Source organism: Natator depressus, chromosome 1 (genome assembly GCF_965152275.1).
Source record: "Natator depressus isolate rNatDep1 chromosome 1, rNatDep2.hap1, whole genome shotgun sequence".
NCBI lineage: Eukaryota > Metazoa > Chordata > Testudines > Cheloniidae > Natator > Natator depressus.
In genome coordinates, this window is record NC_134234.1 from 453,652 (window position 1) to 478,426 (window position 24,775).

Consider the following 24,775-nt stretch of genomic DNA (forward strand, 5'->3'; position numbering starts at 1 on the left):
GAACCTTGACAGCATGACTCAGAACTTACAGGTAGCAGCCATGGTTCACATGCTACCTTGAACGTCCTCAAGTAGACTTCTTATGTGGATTGGAGCCTTCCAAGATCTATTGTCCATTAAGTGTTTCTTGACTGGGCACTTAACTTGCACATTCCTTTCTCAAGAAGCTGACCAAATGCTTTACTAAGGCTACTTAAAATCAAGCAAGTACACAGCCAATATTCATAACTTCAAATACAAAGATGATACACGCATACAAATAGGAGGACTAGATTCAGTAGATCATAACCTTTACAGAGATATGTTACATGGCATATGTAGCATAAAACATATTCCAGTTATGTCATATATACATTCATAAGCCTATTTCCATAAAGCCTTATGGGGTGCAACGTCACAGTGAGATAACTGTAGAGGTAAAGTTAAACAAAACCAAAAGAAAAAAACTTTTTTTTTAGAAGAAAAGAGAAGAAGAAGAAAATACTAACTATGCTACACTAGCAGGTAAGATACTATCTACTGAAGGAATAGGAGAAGCGGGCTCTGCTGTGGATTCTGTCCCAGACCAAAGGTGGTAGAGAAGGAATTAGGGGTGGTTGGACCACACAGCGCTATATATACGTCCTGCACACAGCATGAGATGGGAGAAGTCCAATGGGCACTGCTGATGAAGATCTCCAATACCAGGTGCAGGGGGCACTGCCGCACCTACAAGTGGAGCACCCATAAGGACATCACTCAAAGAAGAACCAGATAAGTTCATGGAGGACAGGTCTATCAAAGCTAATGGCCAAGACGGTCAGGGATGCAACCCCATGCTGGGGGCAACCCTAAACCTCTGACTACCAGAAGCTGGGAGGAGAAGACAGGTGGGTCACTCAAATTGCCCTGTTCTGTACATTCCCCCTGAAGCTCTAGCACTGGCCACTGTGGGAAGAAAGGAGACAGAGCTAGCTGGACCATTGGTCTGACCCAGTCTGGCCGTTCTTACGTTCTTCATTTCTTCCCGACCAAGGCTCCCAACTGACTGACCAACGCAGAGCTGCTGCTGGATACCAGAGTGAGAACTTCTTGGAGAAGAGTGATAGTTTATGTGATGTGGCCAAGACATAAGATCCAACTTCTGACTCAGACAATGAACCTGAGTCTTTTAACCAAGGAGGTGCCATGCCTCTGGGTGCCAGGGAACAGTGACAGGAGTCCAGAGTGGACAGCACCAGGGAAATCACATCCGGTTTGCCCCTCGACAGCACCTCACAAGGGGATACCAGTGTCTGGAGGTGCCCACCGGACTGGATGCTGAACTCTAGCAGCTGGCATGTTCTGCACGAACAGACTTGGCAGACTGTATGCTTTGGTGTGACTGTTGTGCTTATAAGAAGCACACGGGATTTTTTTGAGGGGAAAAGGCCATATGCCGCTTTTATTGAAGATACAACAATTAGCATATTCATTTAATTACACACACACACACACACACACACACACACACACACTCTGCCCCGCCAGTCAATGTTATAGTTACTAGTTTAGAGTTTGGATCAATCTAGTGGCCAGCTAGGTTGATCACGGGTAGGGAGGAGCTGGGTTCTGTCGATCATGACATGATGCTTTGGGGAAGTCTTGGCAGGACGAACCCAAAGTTTTATGGCAAGTCACCCTGTTTATATAGTGATTTTTTTTATTGGGACCAATGAGTTTTGCACCATCATGCTGTAATCAATTGTTGTTCGATGAGTGTTTGTTTTTTTAAATAGTTTTTTTACTTTTTATTTTGTTTTTTTATTAATTTTTAGGGAGTTATTTTATGCTGGTTTTTGATTACAACTATTTGTTTTTATTGATAGGTGCCTGTTTTATTTTTAGAGTTGTTAATTTGCTATTTTTTGATATTTTAATAGGGGCATGTAGCAATTCTTTGGCGCCCTTGCATTTGTTTGGGGGTTTTTTTTAGAATATTTGGTTTAGTGATGGCTTTTATACTTATTTTTTAATATTTATTTTTTATTTATATACAAAACAGAATTAATTTACACAAAACATTTTGAACAGGAACATCAAATTGCAATGCAGAAGAAAAACAATTATGGCCAGACACAAAGAAATTCTGGCTGATGCATTTTTATTAATGGCACATTAGGCCTTTTTTTTTTTTTTTTTTTTTTGCTATTTAAAAAGAATGGCTGGCAGGGTAGGGTCAAATTATACATTAATACATGCAGCATTATTATTTTATAATTTTTTATTTTAAATGGTACAAAATACAAACATAACATTTTATGACTACACAACAGCACCGGGAGAGTCTCTCGCTGCTGCTGAGCCAGAGAGGACGGCACAGAGGAACAGGATGGCGTTCAGTGGCACTGGTACCAGTCGACAACCCTGCCAGAGGCTCCACGTGCACCAGGCAGCGCCTTGGCTCAAAGCGCACTGTATCCTGCTTCCCAGGTTGATTGCTGGACAGTGGTACCTGGGATCTCTAGCTTCTGGATCATGGGTCCCTCAATGCCATCTTCCAGTGTTTCCTCTTGGGTATCAGAGATCAGCGCTGAAACTCTGCCCCAACAGGAGGAGCGTTCCTAACGCAAGTGGCGGTGGTTGGTGACTGCCCTGAGCGGGAAGGTTGCAAGGCTGGGAGCAGGGCTGCGTCCATAAGGAGGGGCTTTAACCTGACTCACAGACCACTAAGGCCAGAAGGGACTATCGTGATCATCAAGTCTGACCTTCTGCACATCACAGGCCAGATAACTTTGCCCGCCCATTTCTGCAGTAGGCCCATAACCTCTAGCTGAGTTACTGAAGTCCTCAAATCTGACCTCCTGGTCCTTTTAGGTTCTGGGCTTAAAGTCCCTGCAACTCTAGCAATTGTCACTGATGTGAGCTTCTCCTAGGCACTTCAAGCACCTGGAGTGCGGGTCACTGACTGGTATTGGCTTCTTGCATCCATTGCAATGTTTGAAGCCCATGAACCAAGGCATGCCCCAGCACTGGGCATCGGTGCCCAGAACTGACAGGAAATGAAGCATAAAGGAAGTACACTAGTAAAAGAAAAGGGAACCCTACTGCTAAAACACTACACTAAGACTGCTAACAAATACCAACTACGTAAACTAAAAAATGCTAAGAAAGAGGAAAAGACTTGCGGTAGCATGCTCTGACAGCCATCACAGATGGTAAGAAGGAACTGAGGGGGGGTGGCTATGGCTCTGCCCTTTAGACCACGAGCAGCAGCAGCATGAGCATACGCTGCCCCGACAGGTATCACTTAGGGAAATCTCTGACGCTGGTGCACTGGGTGTGCACACAGCTGAAGTGGAATGGACACGGCAATCGCTTGAAAAACTTCATTTACTGTAAAAATTGCTCTACAAATATCTTATTCTCCCTCCTCTGCTGGTCCGCGCAAGTCCATCGTGTGAGCACACAAAGCATCCCTGGTGTCCGTTGCCCATGTGCACTTGCTGGCTGAGTGTACCAGTTTAGCCACCCCGGGCAAACGGCCCACCTTTGGATTCACAAAGATTGTGATGGGCACAGCAAGACACAGTGATGCAGACAGCATTAATAACACTGGGATCAAAACAGTTCTATAAACAGCGCCAGTGAGATTTCGATCTGCCAATCGCACATTCAACCACCCCTCTACACCCACACCAAGCCCTTGGAGAACAGGAGATGGCTTCATAAGCCAAGACAAAAGGGGGTATGCAGGGTCCCCTAGAATAACAGTAGGGACAGTAACTCCCATTATGTCCTTTGGTATCATTTGGAGGGAATAGTGTCCATGAATGTAGACCCCTGATCAGAGGAAAGCCCTGGCATCATGAACTTTTTCAGTGCAGGCCACACTGGTGTTCACAAATTGGCTTCTGTGGCCCAAAAGGGCCTGCATAACAATGGATAGCGCCCTTTGAGGAGAGCAAGCTGTGGGCATGTGGATCCCATCAATGGTCTGGCGCAGTTTGGAAACTCCATTCTCTCAAAGGGAGTGGGGACGTGGCTGGGGGCTTGCTTTCAGGCCCCCTGGCCAGGGCAGGTGGAGGGTCCAGGGCTCCCCACAGTGGCCTGGGCTCCCTGGGCAACTCTTACCATGGCCTGACTTCGGCTTCCAGCCTGGCCAGGGGGTGGGTCCTCGGGGTGGGGCCTTGGGGGGAAGAGGAGGAGCAGGGTAGCCACAGCTCTGGTGCCAACCCCCCCACACCCCCACTTCTACACAGGCTCCAGCACTCCTGGTGCAGACCCACAAGACAGCTTGGCTGGAAGCGTTGATGAGCTGCAAGAAATTCCTGTCAAGTGCCATGGGATGGACAGTCACGTTTTCCCACAGTGCACCTCAAACAAGGCTACAGAGGCTACAGCTGGGGAGGGCACGAGGAAGCCTGGGAGAAGCTGGTTGGACTGGGCTCTGCGTCATGCAGTGTGGACACGTGAGCATGGGTACGAGTTCCTGGTCCAGAAATCCGAACCCTAGGATCAGTATTCAGTGTGGATGTTCAAGCCCAGGCCTGCAAACACCAGTTCCCGCAGAGCCTGGGCTCATATTGTGGTGCAGGCAGACCGTGAAAGGAGAAGCCAACACCAAGCAAAGCAGCTGTAAGAAAAGGGAACACCTGGGCGGAAATCAACCTGTCACCCCCTCCTGCCCAACCAGTGCCAGGTGCCCCAGAGGGAATGAACAGAACAGGTCATCATCAAGTGATCCATCCCCTGTCACCCACTCCCAGCTTCTGGCCAAGCATTTCCCCTTCACACCCCCAGGCCCTCACCAAAGCCACGCAAGGTACTGGTCCAGCTCTCTGCCTCCTCCCGGAGCTCCATGGCGTGGGGTGAGAGGATGATGTTCTTCAAGGTTAGCAGGCTTTTCTCCGTCAGGGCTTTGAGTTCTGCTGTGTCTGGATTCGGGGAGAGAAGAGGTGAAGACTCTGGCAACCCCAAGAGGCCCAAAGAGGTGCTGGAGCCAGGGCTGAGGCCTTGCACACAGGTGTACACACAGGGGCATTGGCCCAGCATAAGCCCTGTACCTTGGTGATGGAGACCCTCTGAGCTGTGGACACTCCTGGGGCGCTGCTGCCCCAGCTCTGGACTCTGGGACAGTCGGTGGGATGGGTGAGTTTCCCCCAAGCCTGGAGCCTGAAACTTCCAGTGAGGATGGGAACCAGCCAGGGCCACAGCAGCTCAAGTCCTACACTCCTTGGTTAGACTCCTGGGAACTCCAGGTGGCTTCATTGGACAGAGCGGAGTCCATGTCCCAAGGGGACTCGGAGCCGTGGTCTGGCCAGTCTCAGAGGTGAAAGGAGCGGGTAGTCAGAAAACAACAGCCGCCCCATGTCTCCCTGGGAGGGAGAGTGCTGGCTCTGGTCGCAGCTCTGCTCAGACCCCCCTCCCCCCCCCCACCCCGTGCAGCCTGTGACAAAGTGGGAATTTTTGGTAATATTTTCATTATTCCTTCACATGCCTCAGTTTCCTCTGTACTTTGCATTGCTACCTGTGGGGGCCACCGTGCTGCCTGGATGGAATAAACAGGGTAGTTAAGGAACTGGTTGAAACCGAGCCAGATTAACACAGGGTCAGAGAGACACTAGGAAGCCCCAACAACGGAACGCCCAACACTCAGCAGTGGGGAGCTCTGGAAGGTGGGATTGTGAACTCCACATGCCCTGCCTGGAGACAAAGGACTGGAGATGGCCAGCAGGGGTTTCTGAAGACGTTGGCTGCTCTGCCCTGGGAATGGGTCAGGACAGAGACAGGCATTTGACTGGTGTTTTGCACTGGCTTGGCCAGGGTGGATATGGCTTCACCTTTGCCTCTCTGAGCTAGCCAAGACCTTTTGGATTCTGTAGCCAGGTGACTAATAAAATGTTACCTTGTTTGCAAAGGCTGCCTGGTATCACTGCAAATGCTCCCTGAGAGCTTGGCGCCCTGATGGGGCCAGTACCAGCCTCCCACAGGCACCTGGCTGGGCTGGAATCACTGCAGGAAGCCACGGGGAGAGGCAGGTTTGCTGGTGCCCAAAGGCCAAGTCTCAGAGTCTTGGAGGCTGCAGGCCTGCCCTGTGTGGCTCTTTGGGGCTCAGCACACTATAGGGTTCGCTCCCAAGGGATGGTTTCAGGCTGGGGCATAGCCCAGACCTGTGAATCTCTGATACACCCCACTGGTCAATCAAGCCCTGATATCAGTGACTCTGGGCCCCACTGCTCATGCAGCACTCACCAGCCAGCACGAAGGTGCCGCTGTCCTTGGAAATGTACTCCTGCTTGGGTGGGCGGTAGCGCCTGCTGGGTGGGCGGTGGGCACGGTCAGGCAGTGGGGCCTGGTAGGGCACGCTCAGGATGAAGTTGACCAAGCGGAACTGCCTCTCAGCCCAGGCCTTCTGCAGCCGGCGCAGGATGTCCAGGGAGTGGCAACGGCCACGCTCACTTGACCAGATCTGGGGGCACCAAACACATGCTGAGTGGGAGCAGCAGGAGCAGGCATGAGCTGCAGCCCCGGCTGTGCGCATTCAGGCTTGCAGCAGCTCCGTAAGAGACAGGCAGCCCCGCTGCATAGGGCAGTGCCGCGACAGGTTGGAGCCTTTCCTGCTAATCCAGCAGTTTTCAAAGTTTTTGAGCTGAGCCCCCCTTGATTTACACTTTTTGGTTGCACCCCCATATCCCAGACAAAAATAGACACAATACCCGCCCCTCCCCCCTCAGCTTTTCAGGGTGTGGGAAGGCACGAGCGGCAGTCTCTGGGGGCAAAGCCAGTGCTGGGCACGGAGGCTGCCAGGAGCAGAAATTGGCATGCCCGCAGCAGATGTTGACACTGACCCACACGCTGGGTGGCCTGCTGCCGTAAGTCAGGGGGTGGAGGTGGTGTTCTTCCCTGAGCACCGCCATGCAGAGTTGGCCCGAGCTGCCAGGGGTTGCTGCTCACCCCACCCACCCGAACATTCCTCCATGCCCCCCATGGGACTCTGTACCTCAAAGCAGCTCCCTGAAATCCCCCTATATTCACCCCGTCATATAATAAAAGTATGCCTGGTACAAAGGATGCCTTCTGAGGCATCTTGATCTGTTGAATATTAATGTCCTGTTGGATTGTGTGTGCTGTCACTGTATGGGAAGTTAGGAACTTTTGCTATGTGTGTGTTTCTGAAATAAGTGGTGAGGTTGGGAACACCCACAACCAGCCTTTCAGTTACAACAACAGAGGAGCCAAACATACTGATAGCCCATCAAGGAAAGAATCCACTATCTCAGGAACTGTAGACAAAGGGAACGGCTCAGAGAGAGCGCCTAGACAACGGAGACCACTCAGAGAGAGCGCCTAGACAGCAGAGACCGCTCAGAGAGAGTGCCTAGACAACGGAGACCGCTCAGAGAGAGAGCCTAGACAGCGGAGACCGCTCAGAGAGAGAGCCTAGACAGCGGAGACCGCTCAGAGAGAGCACCTAGACAACGGAGACCGCTCAGAGAAAGCTTGTAGACAAATGGAGACCGCTCAGAGAGAGCGCCTAGACAACTCAGACCACTCAGAGAGAGCGCCTAGACAACTCAGACCACTCAGAGAGAGCACCTAGACAACGGAGACCGCTCAGAGAGAGCACCTAGACAACGGAGACCGCTCAGAGAGAGCACCCAGACAACTCAGACCGCTCAGAGAGAGTGCCTAGACAGCGGAGACCACTCAAAGAGAGCACCCAGACAACTCAGACCGCTCAGAGAGAGCGCCTAGACAAAGGAGCGCTCTCAGAGAAAGCTCCTAGACAACGGAGACCGCTCAGAGAAAGCTTGTAGACAAATGGAGACCGCTCAGAGAAAGCTCCTAGACAACGGAGACCACTCAGAGAAAGCTTGTAGACAAATGGAGACCGCTCAGAGAAAGCTCCTAGACAACGGAGACCACTCAGAGAAAGCTTGTAGACAAATGGAGACAGCTCAGAGAGAGTGCCTAGACAATAGAGACCTCTCAGATAGAGCTCGTAGACAATGAATTTGACATTGCCCTCCATATGCTTTATGAAAATATGCTAATGAGTGTGAATATAATATAACTGGAATATACTTCATCCAAAAGGTCTCCAGTAAAGTATCATTACAAAGCTTATAATCTACTGAGTGTGTTCATCCTATTTGTATGAATGTATCATTCTCGTCTCTGAAGCTAGAAATACAAAGTATTACTCTGAAGTAACTATGCAAAGTGTGGGCCATTAATGGTGGCTTGGCATCTTGATGGCTCCATTAACTAGGACAATTGGTTGTAAATGGCTCTGTTTACTTGTAAGCCTTCCTGTGTTCCCGTGAGTCAGGACGGAAAGAATGGAGGCTTGAGGTCTCACAGGACATGTGACCATGTCACCTGGTACTGGAATCCATCTTAAACCTGGTGCTTTTCCATTTAGAAGGAAGGGTGGGAACCCAGAGAGAGACAAAGGATTCCTGCCTTGTGCCAAAGATATAAAAGGGGGTGGAACAGAACATAAGGGGCTGCAGTCATGAGAAATCCCCTAGTTACCACCTGACCTGGAACTAACAAGAACTGTACCAGGGGAAAAGATTGGGCCCAGACTAAGAAGGAGTCTAGTCTGTGAAAGAAGTTTATTGGAACATCTCTGAGGATGAGATTTACCTGTATTTAGTTTCTCAATGTATTAGGCTTAGACTTGAGTGTTTTTGCTTTATTTTACTTGGTGACTTACTTTGTTCTGTCTGTTATTACTTGGAACCACTTAATCCTACTTTTTATTCTTAATAAAATCACTTTTGTTTATTATTGAACCCAGAGTAAGTGATTAATACCTGGTGGAGCAAACAGCTGTGTGTATCTCTCTATCAGTGATATAGAGGGCAAACAATTTATGAGTTTACCCTACATAATCTTTATACAGAGTAAAATGGATTTATTTGGGGTTTGGATCCCATTGGGAGCTGGGTGTCTGGGTGCTCAGACAGGAGTACCTGCTGAGTGGTTTTCAGTTTAAACCTGCCGCTTTGGGGACATGGTTCAGACCATGGGTCTGTGTTGCAGCAGGCTTGTGTGTCTGGCTCAACAAGACAGGGTTCTGGAGTCCCAAGCTGATAGGAAAAACGGGCTCAGAGGTAGTTTCAGCACGTCAGGTGACAGTCCCAAGGGGGTCTCTGTGACCAAACCTGTCACTATGGAGACCTCTTGAAGAGAGCTCGTAGAGAATGGAGACTGTTCAGAGAGAGTTCCTAGACAATGAAGACCTCTCAGAGAGAGCGCCTAGACAATGGAGACCACTCAGAGCGCCTAGACAGTGGAGACCTCTCAGGGAGAGCTCGAAGACAAAGGAGACCACTCAGAGAGAGCTCGAAGACAACGGAGACCGCTCAGAGAGAGCTCGAAGACAACGGAGACCGCTCAGAGAGAGTGTCTAGACAACGGAGACCGCTCAGAGAGAGCGCCTAGACAACGGAGACCTCTGTGACGTGATTGACATGAACTGGGACCGTATAGATTATTGTTGCAACCAAGCCCCTGCAGTGGCACCAAATCTTGTATAAAAGGGGTCAAATAAGGCGTCTAAGACAAGGTTATGGTTTGCTGGTTAGGATTATGCTGTCTATATGCATGTATCATTTTTGTATTTAAAGATGTAAGTATTGGCTCTATACTGTCTGTATTTCAAACTTGTGCTCTGCTTCTGGGTGACACCGCAGACAAGTTGGTGTCAGCTCTGCCTAGCCTGCTGGATGGTCCCATTAAGGACCATCAACTATACAACTGACCCATTGAGAGAAGGCAGACACACCTTGCGACTCAGCAAGGTATGCAGGGACCTACCTATGGACAGGACTCTGAGGTGTTTCCAGGCCATGGGATGGGCAGCTTGTCTTTGGGACAAAGAAAGCAGAGACCACATGGCAAGAGACTGTAAAAAGCTGCTGCAGCTCCTCCATCTTGCCTTCAATCCTGCTTCATACCTCTGGAGGGACTTTGCTACAAATGGAAGCTCTACACAAAGGACTGATGACCCAGTTGTGGATGTCCACCAGAGTCTTGATTTGAACCTGCAGTTTATTCCATCACTGCTACAAGCCTGAACCAAGAACTTGGCCGTTACTGTATGTCATTGATTCCATTGAACCAATTCTCATCTCTATCTTTTTCCTTTTATGACTAAACCTTTAGATTTTCGGTTCGAAAGGATTGGCAACAGCGTGATTTGTGGGTAAGATCTCATTTGTATATTGACCTGGGTCTGGGGCTTGGTCCTTTGGGATCGAGAGAACCTTTTTTCTTTTACTGGGGTACTGGTTTTCATAACCATCTGTCCCCATAATGAGTGACACTGGTGGTGATACTGGGAAATTGGAGTGTCTAAAGGAATTGCTTGTGTGACTTATGGTTAGCCAGTGGGGTAAAACCAAAGTCTTCTCTGTTTGGCTGGTTTGGTTTGCCTTGGTGTGCATAGATACCCCAGCCTGTAACTTCCCTGCTTGAAGCAATTTGTCCTGAATTGGCACTCTCAGCTGGGTCCCGCTAGAACCAGCATCGTTACAGATGGCCAGTCAAGTTCCTCACACTGTACCAGGAACAAAGGCTAGAGCAGCCAGTCACGGAGTCCCCGGGTGATGCTCTGAAACTGCTCCCTATGGAGCCAGGCAGGACTCTGGGGAAGTCTCCTCTCTGAGAGCAGCCTGTCCCCAGGGCAAACAGCTCACACAACTTCCACCTTCCTGGGTCTGACCTCGGAGCATTCAGCATCCTCCGCCCCTCCGTGCGCTTCCCACAGCGAGTCTGCCCAGGTGGGGTCCTGGGGAAGCCAGAGGGCCCTGCCCCCCAACTCCGCAGTCAGACGTGACTCTCAGCCAGCCAGTAAAACAGAAGGTTTATTAGACAACAGGAACATGGTCTAAAACAGAGCTTGTAGGTGCAGAGAACAGGACCCCTCAGCTGGGTCCATTTTGGGGGGCAGTGAGCCAGACAACCCCATCTGCCCTTCACTCCATGTCCACAGCCAGCCCCAAACTGAAACTCTCTCCAGCCCCTCCTCCTCTGGGCTTTGTCCCTTTTCCGGGCCAGGAGGGCACCGGATTCCTTTGTTCTCCAACCCTTTAGCTCTCATCTTGCAGGGGGGAAGGGCCAAGCCATCAGTTGCCAGGAAACAGGGTGTTGGCCGTTCTCTGTGTCCAGACCCCTGCACACACCTGCCCTCTAGGGCTCTGCAACGATCATACACCCTTATCCCACCCCCTAGATACTTAAGAACTGCATAGGGGAAACTGGGGCACCCCCACAATATGCAGAGGAAACATTAAGAACAGTCCCGCTTCATCATACACCCACCTTTCGGGAGGGTGCTAGGAATCAGGCCCCCCATAATGCAGCATGGACGCTGGAGCCCCTGGGTTTAGCAGTTCCTCACCTCAAGTAACTAATGAGAGTAGACGCTCAAGCCCTAGGTTAACAAACCTAGGGCCTGCTAACTCGAGTTCCAGTAACCCAGGGATTACATTGCAGTGTAGACCTACCCGAGTCCAGGGCCAATCATCCCCAAAATCATTCCTAGAGCAGAGCTTTCAGGAAAACATCCAATCTCAGCTTAACAATGGCCAGTGATGGAGAATCAACCACAACCCTTGGTAAACTGCTCCAGTGGTTAGTTACCTTCACGGTTAGAAACGCACTCCTTGTTTCCAGTCTGAATTGGCCTAACAGACGGGGCAGTTTGAGAGGACGAGAGGGAGAACCCCTGCCCCATAAGGAACGCTCATGGACACCAGAGGAACTACTGGGGAACATCAAAGAGGACAAAAGACTTTGTTGATTTGCTCTCCTTCCTCCCCCATGAAGCGGAGACTTGCAAGTGAATTCCTCCCACTAGCTGACTTTGCAGCTCGAAGCAGAAGGGTGGGGGAAGGGATAAAAACCCATAACAAGGAGGAAATGTATCTCCTGGCTGCTTGGACTCTGAGGAGCAAGGATTATACTAAGCATAAGCCAAAGTGCTCAGCCTGGGTTAGCCCAGCAAGTTAAAGAAGTCTGGGCTGGATGAATGGACTATAAGATGGATAGAAAGCTGGCTAGATTGTCGGGCTCAATGGGTAGTGATCAATGGCTCCATGTCTAGTTGGCAGCCAGTATCAAGTGGAGTGCCCCAAGGGTCGGTCCTGGGGCCGGTGTTGTTCTATTTCTTCATTAATGATCTGGAGGATGGTGTGGATTGCACCCTCAGCAAGTTTGCAGATGACACTAAACTGGGAGGAGTGGTAGGTACGCTGGAGGGTAGGGATAGGGTACAGAGGGACCTAGACAAATTGGAGGATTGGGCCAAAAGAAATCTGATGAGGTTCAACAAGGACAAGTGCAGAGTCCTGCACTTAGGATGGAAGAATCCAATGCACTGCTACAGACTAGGGACCGAATGGCTCGGCAGCAGTTCTGCAGAAAAGGACCTAGGGGTGACAGTGGACGAGAAGTTGGATATGAGTCAACAGTGTGCCCTTGTTGCCAAGAAGGCCAATGGCATTTTGGGATGTATAAGTAGGGGCATTGCCAGCAGATCGAGGGACGTGATCGTTCCCCTCTATTCGACACTGGTGAGGCCTCATCTGGAGTAGTGTGTCCAGTTTTGGGCCCCACACTACAAGAAGGATGTGGAAAAATTGGAAAGAGTCCAGCTGAGGGCAAGAAAAATGATTAGGGGACTGGAACACATGACTTATGAGGAGAGGCTGAGGGAACTGGGGATGGTTAGTCTTCAGAAGAGAAGAATGAGCGGGGATTTGATAGCTGCTTTCAACTACCTGAAAGGGGGTTCCAAAGAGGATGGCTCTAGACGGTTCTCAGTGGTAGCAGATGACAGAACAAGGAGTAATGGTCTCGAGTTGCAGTGGGGGAGATTTAGGTTGGATATTAGGAAAAAGTTTTTCACTATGAGGGTGGTGAAACACTGGAGTGCGTTACCTAGGGAGGTGGTGGAATCCCCTTCCTTAGAAGTTTTTAAGGTCAGGCTTGACAAAGCCCTGGCTGGGATGATTTAATTGGGGATTGGTCCTGCTTTGAGCAGGGGGTTGGACTAGATGACCTCCTGAGGTCCCTTCCAACCCTGATATTCCATGATTCTATGATTCTAAAGGAGATATAGAACTTGCTTACAGAAGCTTCTATTATTTTTTGAAACTTAAGATTGTCACTCATTTGCATATGTATGTTTACCTGCTTTAACCTTGTAAATAACTCTCGTTTCCTTTTCCTATTTAGTATTACTTTTAGCTAGTTTATTATAGGATTGGCTACAAGCATTGTCTTTGGTGAGAGATCTAAAGTGCAACTGACCTTGGGTAAGTGACTGGTCCTTTGGGACTAGGAGCAACCTGAATATTGCTGTGACCTTTGGTGTAAGGGACCATCTATCATAAAGGTATTGGGGTGGCAAGACAGAGTGGCGTACCCAAGGGGACCGTCTGTGACTCCGTGTCCCGGCTGTTATAGTGCCTGAGGAATTCACACTTGATAACCAGTTGTTTGTGCCCTGGTTCCTAACAGTAGCCCTGAGGCTGGTACCCACACTCTGGAGTCACTGTAGTTCGTTTAAAATCCTCCTGAGATATTAGTGAAATGAAAAGAGTGTTAACATCATGATAGGGCATGATGACATCACCTGGGTTTTTTTCAAATACAGAACATTTATTTAACACATCTGCCTATTATTTTTGATAATTCTACCATTTCCATTTAGTAATGGACAAATACCATTATTAGGATTTTTTTTTGTTCCTAATATACTTTAAAACTCATCTGCTGGCCATAGATTTCTCCTTATTCCCCTTGGCTTTCGATTTTCTACAATTCCTAGCTTCAGATTTATATTCATTACTAGCAACTTCCCCTTTCTTCCATTTGTTTTTGTATATATAATTTTTACAGCTGCCTTCACTTCCCCTCCAGACCCGCCCCGCTGCCTGAGAACAGAACTCCCTGAAGTTTCAGAGCCTCTCAGCCATCTGTGGACACCATGGTCACAGGAGGTCCTTCCCCAGATCAGGACTATACAGGGGAAACCCATCCCCTCAACTCCACGCTTCCAGCCACTCAGCATCTGGGCTGGGGTGCCCAGCTCAGTGCCCCCAGTGGGACCAGAGGGGAAGGCCACCCATATGGAGTCCAAACTACCCATGTTGAACCCATGCTATCACTGATCCTGACCACCCAACACCGAGAGTCACATGGCAGGGTGAGCCTGCCCATGGATCCAGGTCCCGCAGTGATGGGTGCCAGCATCTTCCCCGCTCCATAGCCATTTGGCCACAGCCGAGCCCCCATCCCACAGGGCAGCAGTGGGACTCTCTCACCTTGAGGATAGTGTCGCTGTGCTCCAGTAATGGGTAGGACAGCAGCTGGCCCAGCGTGAACTGCAGGTTGCCAGGGCACTTCACTCCCATTGCTGCAAGAGAACACAAGGGGGTTACTGTCAGCACCCCAGTGCCCAGACCCTCTCGCAGAGGCTGCAGGGAGTCCTGGGCTCCAGCAGGCATAGGCAAAGCTGCAGGCCCCAAGCCCCAGACATGTTCATAGGTTTCAAGGCCTGAAGGGACCATGAGCTCCTGTACAGAGAGTGACGCTTGTGTCCAGCGGGTACCTAACAGTTGAGCCAAAGCCAGGCTTTTAGAAAGAGCCTCTCTAAATCCCAATGATGGGGAAACTACCCCATCCCTGGGGGAGTTGCTCCGGACTCATTCCACACACGATTTACACATCTGCACCTGATTTCCAGGCTGAAGTTGTCTAACTCTGCCTTTGCCTGGGAGATCGCAGAACAAGCGGCTCACAGAAACCTCTCCTCATGTAGGTATTTGTCGACCAGGACCCCTTCACCTAGCCAGACTGAGCTCCTGGAGTCTCTCACTAGAAGGCAGGTTTTCCAGACCTTGAATCGCTGTCACTCTTCTCTGACCCCTTTCCAATTTGCCAACATCCTTTCTGCAGTGTGGACACCAGAATGGGACACGACACCCAGTGCTGGTCCCACTAAAGCCATGTCCGGTAACACCACCTCCCTGCTTCTCGACATTCCCGTTTAGCCCGCCTGGGTGCAGGTGCCCTCGCAGCTAATGGATGGCCTGGCAGCTCATGCTATGGCCTGGCAGCTCAGGCTTTTTCAGATTTCTTGCTTCCCAGGGCACAGTGGTCCCTGGCCATTAACTGTGAGCTACATTCTTTGTTCCTAGCCAAGGGAGGGCCTGGTATCTAGCTGTATTAAATCCTGCGGTGGAAATGAGCCCCTTTTACCCAGAGATCCAGGTCACTCCGGGGAACTGGCCAATCACTAGCACTGTTTACTACTCACCACTTTTTGTGTCAGCTGCAAACTTTGCCAGCAATGATTTTAGGTTTTCTACCAGCTCATTGTGAGGCTGTGGACTAGCCTTGGACTGAGAACTGCTCCCTGCAGGACCCACTAGAACCCCCCCCACCGACATATCAATGCCCCTAGCTCTGACACAGCACTTTTCATCAGTCCTCTCAAAGCACTTTACCTCACGGCACCCTGGGAGGCAGGGCAGGGCTATCCCCAGTGTACAGATGGAACCAAGGCTCAGAGAAGCTAAGTGACCTGTCGAAGGTCACACAAAAATCCATGGCAGAGTAGGGAACTGATCCCAAGTCTCCCAAGTCCTAGGCTGGTGCCCTGACCACTGGACCATCCCTCTCATCGGCATGAGACAATGCATCCCCATTCCTGATTACCTTCTGGGCTCTCTGAGGTAGCCAGCTTTTAACCCATTTCATGGGCCACGCTGATTTGGTATAGTGCCAACGTTTAATCAGAATGTCGTGCGGAACTGAGGCAAAGAGCCCACAGTCTTTTACATAAGCCCAGCTCCCTGTGCCACCCAGACCTGCCATTGGGTTGCCTTTGCCTGTCAAGCTCTGGTGCATAAAGCCATGTTCTGGGCACTGATGCAGCTCCAGCATGACACACCCTTTCACTTGCTGGGCCATGCTTGAACCAACTTCCCACGTGTCCAGGCTACTGTACCATAAACCCCAGGAGCTCTCCCCAGACTGATCGTCCCTCGCTCCTCTCAGAGCCAGCACTCAGCTAAGCAGGGCAGATACGGCTCCTTCCGTTTCTCCCAGAGCTCTGCCTCTTCAGCCCCTGCCGGGGCTGCCTGGAGCTCCCTCCACTTTGTCAAGGCCTTTCTGGGCCTGAAGTTGCCGGAGCTGAATGCAGGGCTCCAGGGATAATGAGTCTGCAGAATTGTCCCTACTCTGCTATGGATTTTCCCTCCCATCGCTCTCTGCAGGGCTCACCCATGAAGAACTCCCTCCAGCAGCTATTCTTCATGAGCGAGCTGGCCAGCTTCTGAAGCAGGGGCAGAAACTGCTGGAAACTAGTGATCATGTGCACACAGGCCTGCAGGATGGGATGATCGGCAGGCAGGGACTCTTCCATGTGGGATACTTCCCTCTGCCACTCAGCCATCTTCTCCGTGACCAGTGGGGCGTTGAACTGGTAGGACAGAAAGACCAGCGGGTGTTCAGATAGCCTGGAGGGAGGGTGCCTCCCTCAGGCAAACCCATCCACACTCAGGAGAGCCCTATGGAATAGCAGGGTGGCTGCAGGTGGGAATCAGCAGAGCTGTGAATGTGTGGGAGGAGGCCAAATTTGGGATAACAAGGGAGATTGTAAGTCAGGTTTGGGGGCACCAGCAGAGCTGGGGTGGGCAGAGCTAAGGGCTGGAATAGCTGTGGGCCAAGAGTGAAGGGCACCAGCAGAGCTCGAGGGGAGCTCAGGGCTGAGATATTGGGGAGTTGCAGCTCAAGATTGGGGGGGCACTGGCAAAGCTAGGGGGAGCCCAGGGCTGAGCTAGCAGGGGGCTGCGGGTCGGGAGTGAGGGAACCGGGGCTGGGATAGCTGTAAGGCAGGTGCCGGTCGTTACCTTGCTGAAGGCGAGGCACCTCCATTCAGTGATCTGCTCGGAGATGGTGCGGAGCAGCTTCCAGACATGCTTATGGGCCTCAATGAGCCCCCGGCTCCTGGCCACGAAGGAGATGTCTGTCTGCTCCCCTGGGAAGAGCAAGGACATGACATTCACTCGGGAGGACTCTCGCCCACACCCCTAGCCAGGCAGCAGCACAGAGGCGATGCAGCACTCCCACTGCTGTTCTCATGCAGGCTGGGTGCAGAGCCCCTGGGACCCAGGGAGGTGGGCAGGGGCTTGGAGGTGAGGGGAATCACAGAGGCATTTCCCTGGTGATGTGAGGGTGTGTGCTCTGGGAAGTAACAGGGACAAGTAGGGAGTCCTGGGGTTCTGTCTCCCCAGCAGATGCAGGACAGGGCCCCATTGCTCTCATGCCTGTAAGGATCCTCTGGGAGCGGCACAGCTCAGCCACACGGGTGGCCATGGCCTGGAAGCGGCAGTGCAGCTCTTGCAGCTCTTGCTCCATGGCACGCGGGCTCTGGGAGGGGTCCAGGAACTGCCCTGTGGTGGCCATGGTCAGCAACTCCTGCAGCTCCTGTCTGGCTCTCTGCAGTGAGTCAACAAGCTCAGCAATGATGCTGAGGCGCCGTGAGACAATGAAGTCCGAGGCCTCCTGCTGCTGGTACACGAAGGCCTCCCAGGTGTCCAGGAGCTGGGGACAGAGGCAGACCCCGATCAGGGAGACAACTGACACATGCAGACACTACCCTGTGCTCTGGCTAGGCTTTGATTTCGACTATGAAGATTAAAAAGATCCTGTGTTTTGGAAAGGCTGTTTTAGCTCCCGCTGGACACCGCTCCCAAAGGGAGCAGAATCCAGCGTGGCCTGCTGAGCAATCACAGTTGGTAAAGGGGGCTGTCCCCCTGCGAACGGTGTCTAAGGAGTGAAAGAATCGCAGGACTCCAGCCCAGAAAGGGGAAGGCTCAGGACTGACAACTGGAGGGGCTCCGCTCAGAGAGGTTGAGAGGTGTCAAGGGTGCAGCTGAACTGTCATACTGAGCGGCTGATCCCCAGCCTCCCTCCAGCTCCGAGGAAAGGGAGGCCCCAGCCTTCCTTCTGCCCCCTATAGGCCACAGCATGGAGACACCCTGGAAGAATTTCCACAACACTTCGAGGTGGGCACACTAAGGCCATGTCTACGCTACACACTGGTCAACAAAGTCATGTCAGCATACAGCTGCCGAAGTCAGTATATTGTTTGGGCATGTGCATACTTAGCTACTTGTGTTAGCACTGTGTGTACTCACCAGGAGTGCTTGTGGTGATGCAAAGTGTGTGTACCATGGGTAGGTATCTCAGTGTGCCATGGGCTGCAGTCCGGCACGATGCCTTTCGGGAAATTTTCACAATGTGTTGTGGGATGGAAATCATAGAATCATAGACTTTAAGGTCAGAAGGGACCATTATGATCGTCTAGTCTGACCTCCTACACAACGCAGGCCATGGAATCTCACCCACCAACTCCTGTAACAAACCCCTAACTTATGTCTGAGCTACTGAAGTCCTCAAATCATGGTTTATAGACTTAAAGGTGCAGAGAACCCTCCAGCAAGTGACCCATGCCCCATGCTGCAGAGGAAGGCGAAAAACCCCCAGGACCTCTGCCAATCTGCCCTGGGGGAAAATTCCTTCCCGACCCCAAATATGGCGATCAGCTAAACCCTGAGCATGTGGGCAAGACTCACCAGCCAGACACCCAGCAAAGAATTCTCTGTAGTAACTCAGATCCCACCCCATCTAACGTCCCATCACAGGCCGTTGGGCATATCTACTCACTCAGGGATCTCTGGGAGCTCGGGTTCAAGTTCCTAGCAGTCAATTTTCTCCATCCCATAATGCCATCCATATCCCAGCATTTTTGCAGGTTTTTTTTAAATCTGAAACCAGCGCGGCATGTTTCAGTTTCTGCCGTCTCTGACAGAAGCATGGAGCCCACTAGCCTGGTTTGCTGCAATGGTGCCAGCTGGGAAAGTGCCCTAGCGTGAAGGAAGAAATAAGGCTGCCATCCCTAGATGTTTTTAGGAGGGGATTGCAGAGTACAGTACAGACCCATTTACGTGAGAATCTGCTTAAAGCGCGGTAGGGCCAGGCCTCCCAGTGCTCCCTATTTAAGACGCGAGACTCGTTAACACACGGTACAGGAACTTGCTATGTAGTGCTACAGATTTGCTCACTAACTCACTGACATAGAAATTGACAGGAAGCGCGGAGTGGAAACGTGTTGTACGTCTTTACAGATATTGGTAAAGACTTATCACACACGCTTAGTCATTGTCACGCTAGAGAGATATATAATATGTAGTAGTTATATAGTAATATATATACTACATTAGAAAATGTTAACCATAGGCCTAATATAATGGCCCGGCAGCTCATGCTCCAGTGGGCTCCACCACGAGCCCACAGGCTTTTTCAGAGTTCTTGCTTCCCCGGCCATTAACTGTGAGCTACATTCTTTGTTCCTAGCTGAGGGAGGGCCTGGTATCTGGCTGTATTAAATCTTGTGGTGGAAATGAGCCCCCTTTACCCAGAGATCCAGGTCGCTCCAGGGCAAGCGTCAGCGTTCCTACACTGTAGAAAAGAAGCTAGCTGCAATAGATCGAGTAAATAGCGGAGAAACCCAGGCCAAGGTCCCAAAAGCTATTGGGATTGCCGAATCTACTCTCCGAGGATGGCTAAAAAATGAATCTAAACTGAACGGCTTTGTACAAAATATCGATTCTGCTGCGGGGCTTAGGCGAAAACGTGTGCACTGTTCAGCAAAACCCACAGTAGACACAGCCGTGCGCACGGGGTTTGCTCAGGAAAGGCTGAAAGGAATGCCACTCAGTGGGCCAATGCTCAAGCCCAAGCGACAAAATTTGGAAATTTAACGGGGGATGAATCATTCCAAGCCAGCAAGGGGTTTATAAGTTGTTTTAAAAAGCATCATGGCATAGTGCAGGTATCGATTTCTGGAGAAAGCCGATCAGCTGATGAATCGGCTGTGAACGCGTTTCCCGCCGAGATAAAATCTATTTTACAAAATGAAGACTACCACGAAGAACAACTTTATAATTGTGATAAAACAGCTTTATTTGCAAAACTGCTACCTGATAAGACTTTAGCCTTTAATTACGAGACACAGAAAACAGCTGGATTTAAAAAGATAAAAGATCATGTGACTCTTCTTTTTTGTAGTAATAAGACGGGCAGCCATAAGCTTGTCCCTCTTCTCGTTGGCCGCTTTCATAACCCTTGCTGCTTTAATCACCTCAATAGAGCCAAACTGCCAGTAATATATGCTAACAGCAAAAATTCTTGGATGATGAGACTCATTTTCGATGACTGGTTCCACAACAGCTTTGTTCCAGCTGTTCGTAAGCATCTGCGGTCAAAGAAACTCAAAGCCAAAGCACTTTTGCTACTTGACAACTGTCCAGCCCATCCTCCAGCCGAATCACTGGTATTGAGCGATAGAAAAATTCAAGTGCTATACCTACCATTCAACACAACATCAAAAATTCAACCTTTAGACCAGGGCATTATTCAGAATTTTAAAAACAATTATCGATGGGAGCTGATTTCGGCAATCGTGTCATGCACGTCTTCAGGCATTTCCGAATTCCTGAAACAGTTAAACATGAAGGAAATTATTTATTTAGTTAAAAAAGCTTGGGACGGAGTAAAACAAAAGTCCATTGAAAACTGCTGGATGAAGGCTCTCGGTGATGCCTTTTCTGTCAAAAACGGCTCAGACTCAGAAAACTCCAGCAGTGGCACTGATTCAGAGCCAGACTTTGAAGGATTTTCAGAAGAAGACGTCCTACAAACATGTACGCAGACAAAAGAGGATAAAAGGTAAACTTCTCTTTCAAATGATAAATTTTTTTTAGTTTGGATACGGCACTGGAAATCATTACCGAGTGGCTGAAGATGGATGAAGATTGCCCGACTTCAGAATTTCTGTTGGAGGAAGAAATATTAACGGGCTGTGAAGCTATGTCGGACCGTGAAAGTGATGGTGAGAATTCTAATAATGCAGGCCTAAATGACAATGACGACGAGGATGTCGTTGAAAAGGTCAAAATTTCGCCCACAGAAGCCCTTACAGCTGTAGAAACTGTTGTAAGATTTATGGAGGAGCAAAATGTGGAAAATATCGAAATCATTTATCTCCAGCGAATGACAGACTTCATAAGAAAGAAAAAAAGTGCGAGCCAGAAAGAGCAGAAAATAACGGCTTTTTTTTCCTAAGTGAATCATAGACACTTTTTTCAGCATGGCCCTCTTAACCTGCGGTCCGTTAACATGCAGTCGTGACGGCTTGACTCCCTACATTCGCGCGTAAACGGGTCTGTACTGTATCTACATGAATGCTTCATCAAGATCTCTCAGGAGGATAAAAGGGACATCCTTACACACATGGCCCCACTCCCACTGCCTAACCCAACCTAGCTTAATGCCAACTCTGCTCCCTCCTCTCACACGAGTTGCAGGGTTCTGTCAGCTTGGCAATGGACTGGGCACCATCGTTAAGCATTCTAAGGAAAAATGCATGCACACACGTACCTGAGTTCCCTTTCCCCTTCCCAGGCTCCCAGGCTCACCTGCTGGCACTAGCTAGACTGTGGCAGAGTCTTGGACAGGTCCTGGCTTGCAGCCTGGCTTGAATCCCAGAACCCCAAAGTGACACAATACATGTCTATACTCCAGACTTCTCTCAGCAGGGCTCTGTGGGTGAGAGGTGCAGGAAGGTGTGATCTCTGACTCGCGGAGCGGTGCAGATGCAGAAGCCCCTAGTCAAGTTGCAACCGAGCCAGCAAAGCCGGGGCTGGTTTTGCTGTAGTGCTACACAGTGCAGCTTTGGGGGTGTAGCTATACCTGTAGTCCATGCTGGAGTCTTAGGCAGAACAAGCAGCGTAGCCAGAGTCAGCCTGGACTTGGCAGAATAACAACGCACCAGGTGTTGGTTAGTAAGCACATGCCTGACTAGAGAGGATGGTGCAAAAACACACAGATCTCTCAAGTAACTACATGAACACACTCCTGAGAGACGGCGCGGGAACACACCGACCCATTGTACGGAAAGGAGTGGATGCCAGGATCATGGATAAGGAGGTTCTGTTGGAACTAGCGGGTACAAGGAGACGGGTGGTAACTAACAGCGTCTGGTGTGTGAGATGAAACATGTTTGCATCAATGTTTCAAAGAAGAATCCTAGGAGGGGCATTGCCAAGGGGACACCCTCCGGTGTGCTGACTGAGCAGGCACCATTGTCGTGGGCACACGTGGGCTACTGCACCTGTAGCTCCCTGTGGGGCACTACGACCGTTCTTCGTCGACAATCCACCAGGCTGAGCGCCTTCGCCACCAGAGCGAGGCTGTGGCCTGTCTCATGCATAACGGGGAGGTGTGCTGAGTGAACGTGCTGCACTGTCTGCAAGGACAGCCACACTGGCAGCATCAGCAACGCTCTGCCGCACTAACAGTACCCGCCTCGCAGCGCTTTGCTGGGGTAATGTACCAGGGCCGGCTCCAGCTTTTTTGCCACCCCAAGCAGCAAAGAAAAAAGAAAAAAGAAGCAGGACCTGATGCCGAAGAGGGAGAGAGGGAGTGAAGGGCCCGCTGCCAAATTGCCGCCGAATACGCGGACATGCCGCCCCAATCACGGACAGAGTGCCGCCCCTTTCTATTGGCCGCCCAGGCACCTGCTTCCTTCACTGGTGCCGGCTCTGTAGTGTACCAGGATTCCTGTGCTGGGAAAGCACTGCTACCATACACCCAGCTACGGAGACACTAACCTTTAGAAATGAGGAGGGGCTAGTCAAAAAGAGTCTCCAGGTAAAAGTAAAGGAAGTAAAACCCTTACAGTCGCATGGAAGCTACTTAAGGGAATAGTGATGGAGTCCCAAAAGCCATGATCTGAACAAAACAGAGATCAGGAAGGCAAAGGCTGATGACAGTGCAAGAGGCTGTCTGAGCCAAACAGAAACCCTGTCAAATTTGGAACTCTGACCCCAGCCAATGAGCATAAATTAAAGCAGGAAAGGAGTAAAAGGGAAATTAGGAGGAATGGATGGAAGGATTTCAAACATCAAATTATTTCAACCTCTCAGAAGCAGGAAGCCACGAGTGCATCAGCAGGCTGTTTGGTTTGCGGGTGAAAGGAGCAAGTAATAGAATCATAGAATATCAGGGTTGGAAGGGACCTCAGGAGGTCATCTAGTCCAACCCCCTGCTCAAAGCAGGACCAGTCCCCAATTAAATCACCCCAGCCAGGGCTTTGTCAAGCCAGGCCTTAAAAACCTCTAAGGATGGAGATTCGACCACCTCGCTAGGGAACCCAGTCCAGTGGTTCACCACCCTCCCAGGAAAAAAGTTTTTCCTAATATCCAACCTAAATCTTCCCCACTGCAACTTGAGACCATTACTCCTTGTTCTGTCATCTGCTACCACTGAGAACAGTAAAGATCCATCCTCTTTGGAACCCCCTTTCAGGTAGTTGAAAGCAGCTATCAAATCCCCCCGCATTCTTCTCTTCTGCAGATTAAATAATCCCAGTTCCCTCAGCCTCTCCTCATAAATCATGTGCTCCAGCCCCCTAATCATTTTTGTTGCCCTCCGCTGGACTCTTTCCAATTTTTCCTAAAGGGGGAAATGGGAACAGGGACACAGGTAAGCCTCTGTGGTGTCAGAGCTGGGAAGGGGGACACTAAGGAAGGAAACTGGAATCATGCTTGCTTTATTCACCCCAATAAACATCGAATTGTTTGCACCTTTGGACTTCGGGTATTGTTGCTCTCTGTTCATGCAAGAAGGACCAGGGAAGTAAGTGGGTGAAGGAATAAGCCCCCTAACATCTTGGTGCCGTGACTTGAATGCATCACATCAGATAGGTGAGTGGCAGCCTGTAAGTCCCCCTCCCCAACAGTCCACGCAGCTGGTTGGAGAGGGTATCGCGAACTCTCTTGATGGTAGCTGCGGGTTCTGGCAAGCCAGGATAAAGGAGTTTTTGGATAAATGGATAAGGAAGAACCAGGGCCCATACCAGGTGCAGGGGTCAACCTGGGATGAGATTAAAAAGGAAATGGAGGAAGTGTTAGGGGACCCAGAGGGATGTGGGGCGCTGAGGAGCCCACTGTCCTTTGGTATATGGGTAGTGGAAGAAGGTCCCTGCCCATGGGGACTGAATGCCCTCCAGGGAAAGGAGAGGAATACTTGTGGCACCTTAGAGACTAACCAATTTATTTGAGCATAAGCTTTCGTGAGCTACAGCTCACTTCATCGGATGCATACTTTGGAAAGTGTAGAAGATCTTTTATACACACAAACCATGAAAAAATGGGTGTTTACCACTACAAAAGGTTTTCTCTCCCCCCTCCGCACTCTCCTGCTGGTAATAGCTTATCTAAAGTGATCACTCTCCTTACAATGTGTATGATAATCAAGGTGGGCCATTTCCAGCACAAATCCAGGTTTTCTCCCCACCCCCCTTTTCTTTTCTTTTTTTTTCCCACACACACAAACCCACTCTCTTGTTGGTAATAGCTTATCTAAAGTGATCACTCTCCTTACAATGTGTATGATAATCAACGTGGGCCATTTCCAGCACAAATCCAGGGTTTAACAAGAACGTCTGGGGGGGTGGGGGAGTAGGAAAATACAAGGTGAAATAGGTTACCTTGCATAATGACTTAGCCACTCCCAGTCTCTATTCAAGCCTAAGTTAATTGTATCCAATTTGCAAATGAATTCCAATTCAACAGTCTCTCGCTGGAGTTTGGTTTTGAAGTTTTTCTGTTGTAATATCGCAACTTTCATGTCTGTAATCACGTGACCAGAGAGATTGAAGTGT

At 50.1% G+C, this 24,775-nt stretch overlaps 1 protein-coding gene across 1 annotated transcript in view; it reads right to left on the reverse strand.

Moving 5' to 3' along the window:
* DNHD1 (dynein heavy chain domain 1) overlaps positions 1-24,775 on the reverse strand; it is a 149,657-nt gene that overhangs the window by 71,201 nt on the left and 53,681 nt on the right. The window contains exons 16-23 of the mRNA XM_074971233.1: positions 21,547-21,651; positions 20,031-20,046; positions 17,313-17,624; positions 16,896-17,023; positions 16,267-16,465; positions 14,304-14,395; positions 6,214-6,430; positions 4,770-4,895 (exon numbers count right to left, since the gene is read on the reverse strand). Coding sequence (XP_074827334.1) covers positions 4,770-4,895; positions 6,214-6,430; positions 14,304-14,395; positions 16,267-16,465; positions 16,896-17,023; positions 17,313-17,624; positions 20,031-20,046; positions 21,547-21,651 — 1,195 coding nt within the window. The remainder of the gene's footprint in view (positions 1-4,769; positions 4,896-6,213; positions 6,431-14,303; positions 14,396-16,266; positions 16,466-16,895; positions 17,024-17,312; positions 17,625-20,030; positions 20,047-21,546; positions 21,652-24,775) is intronic.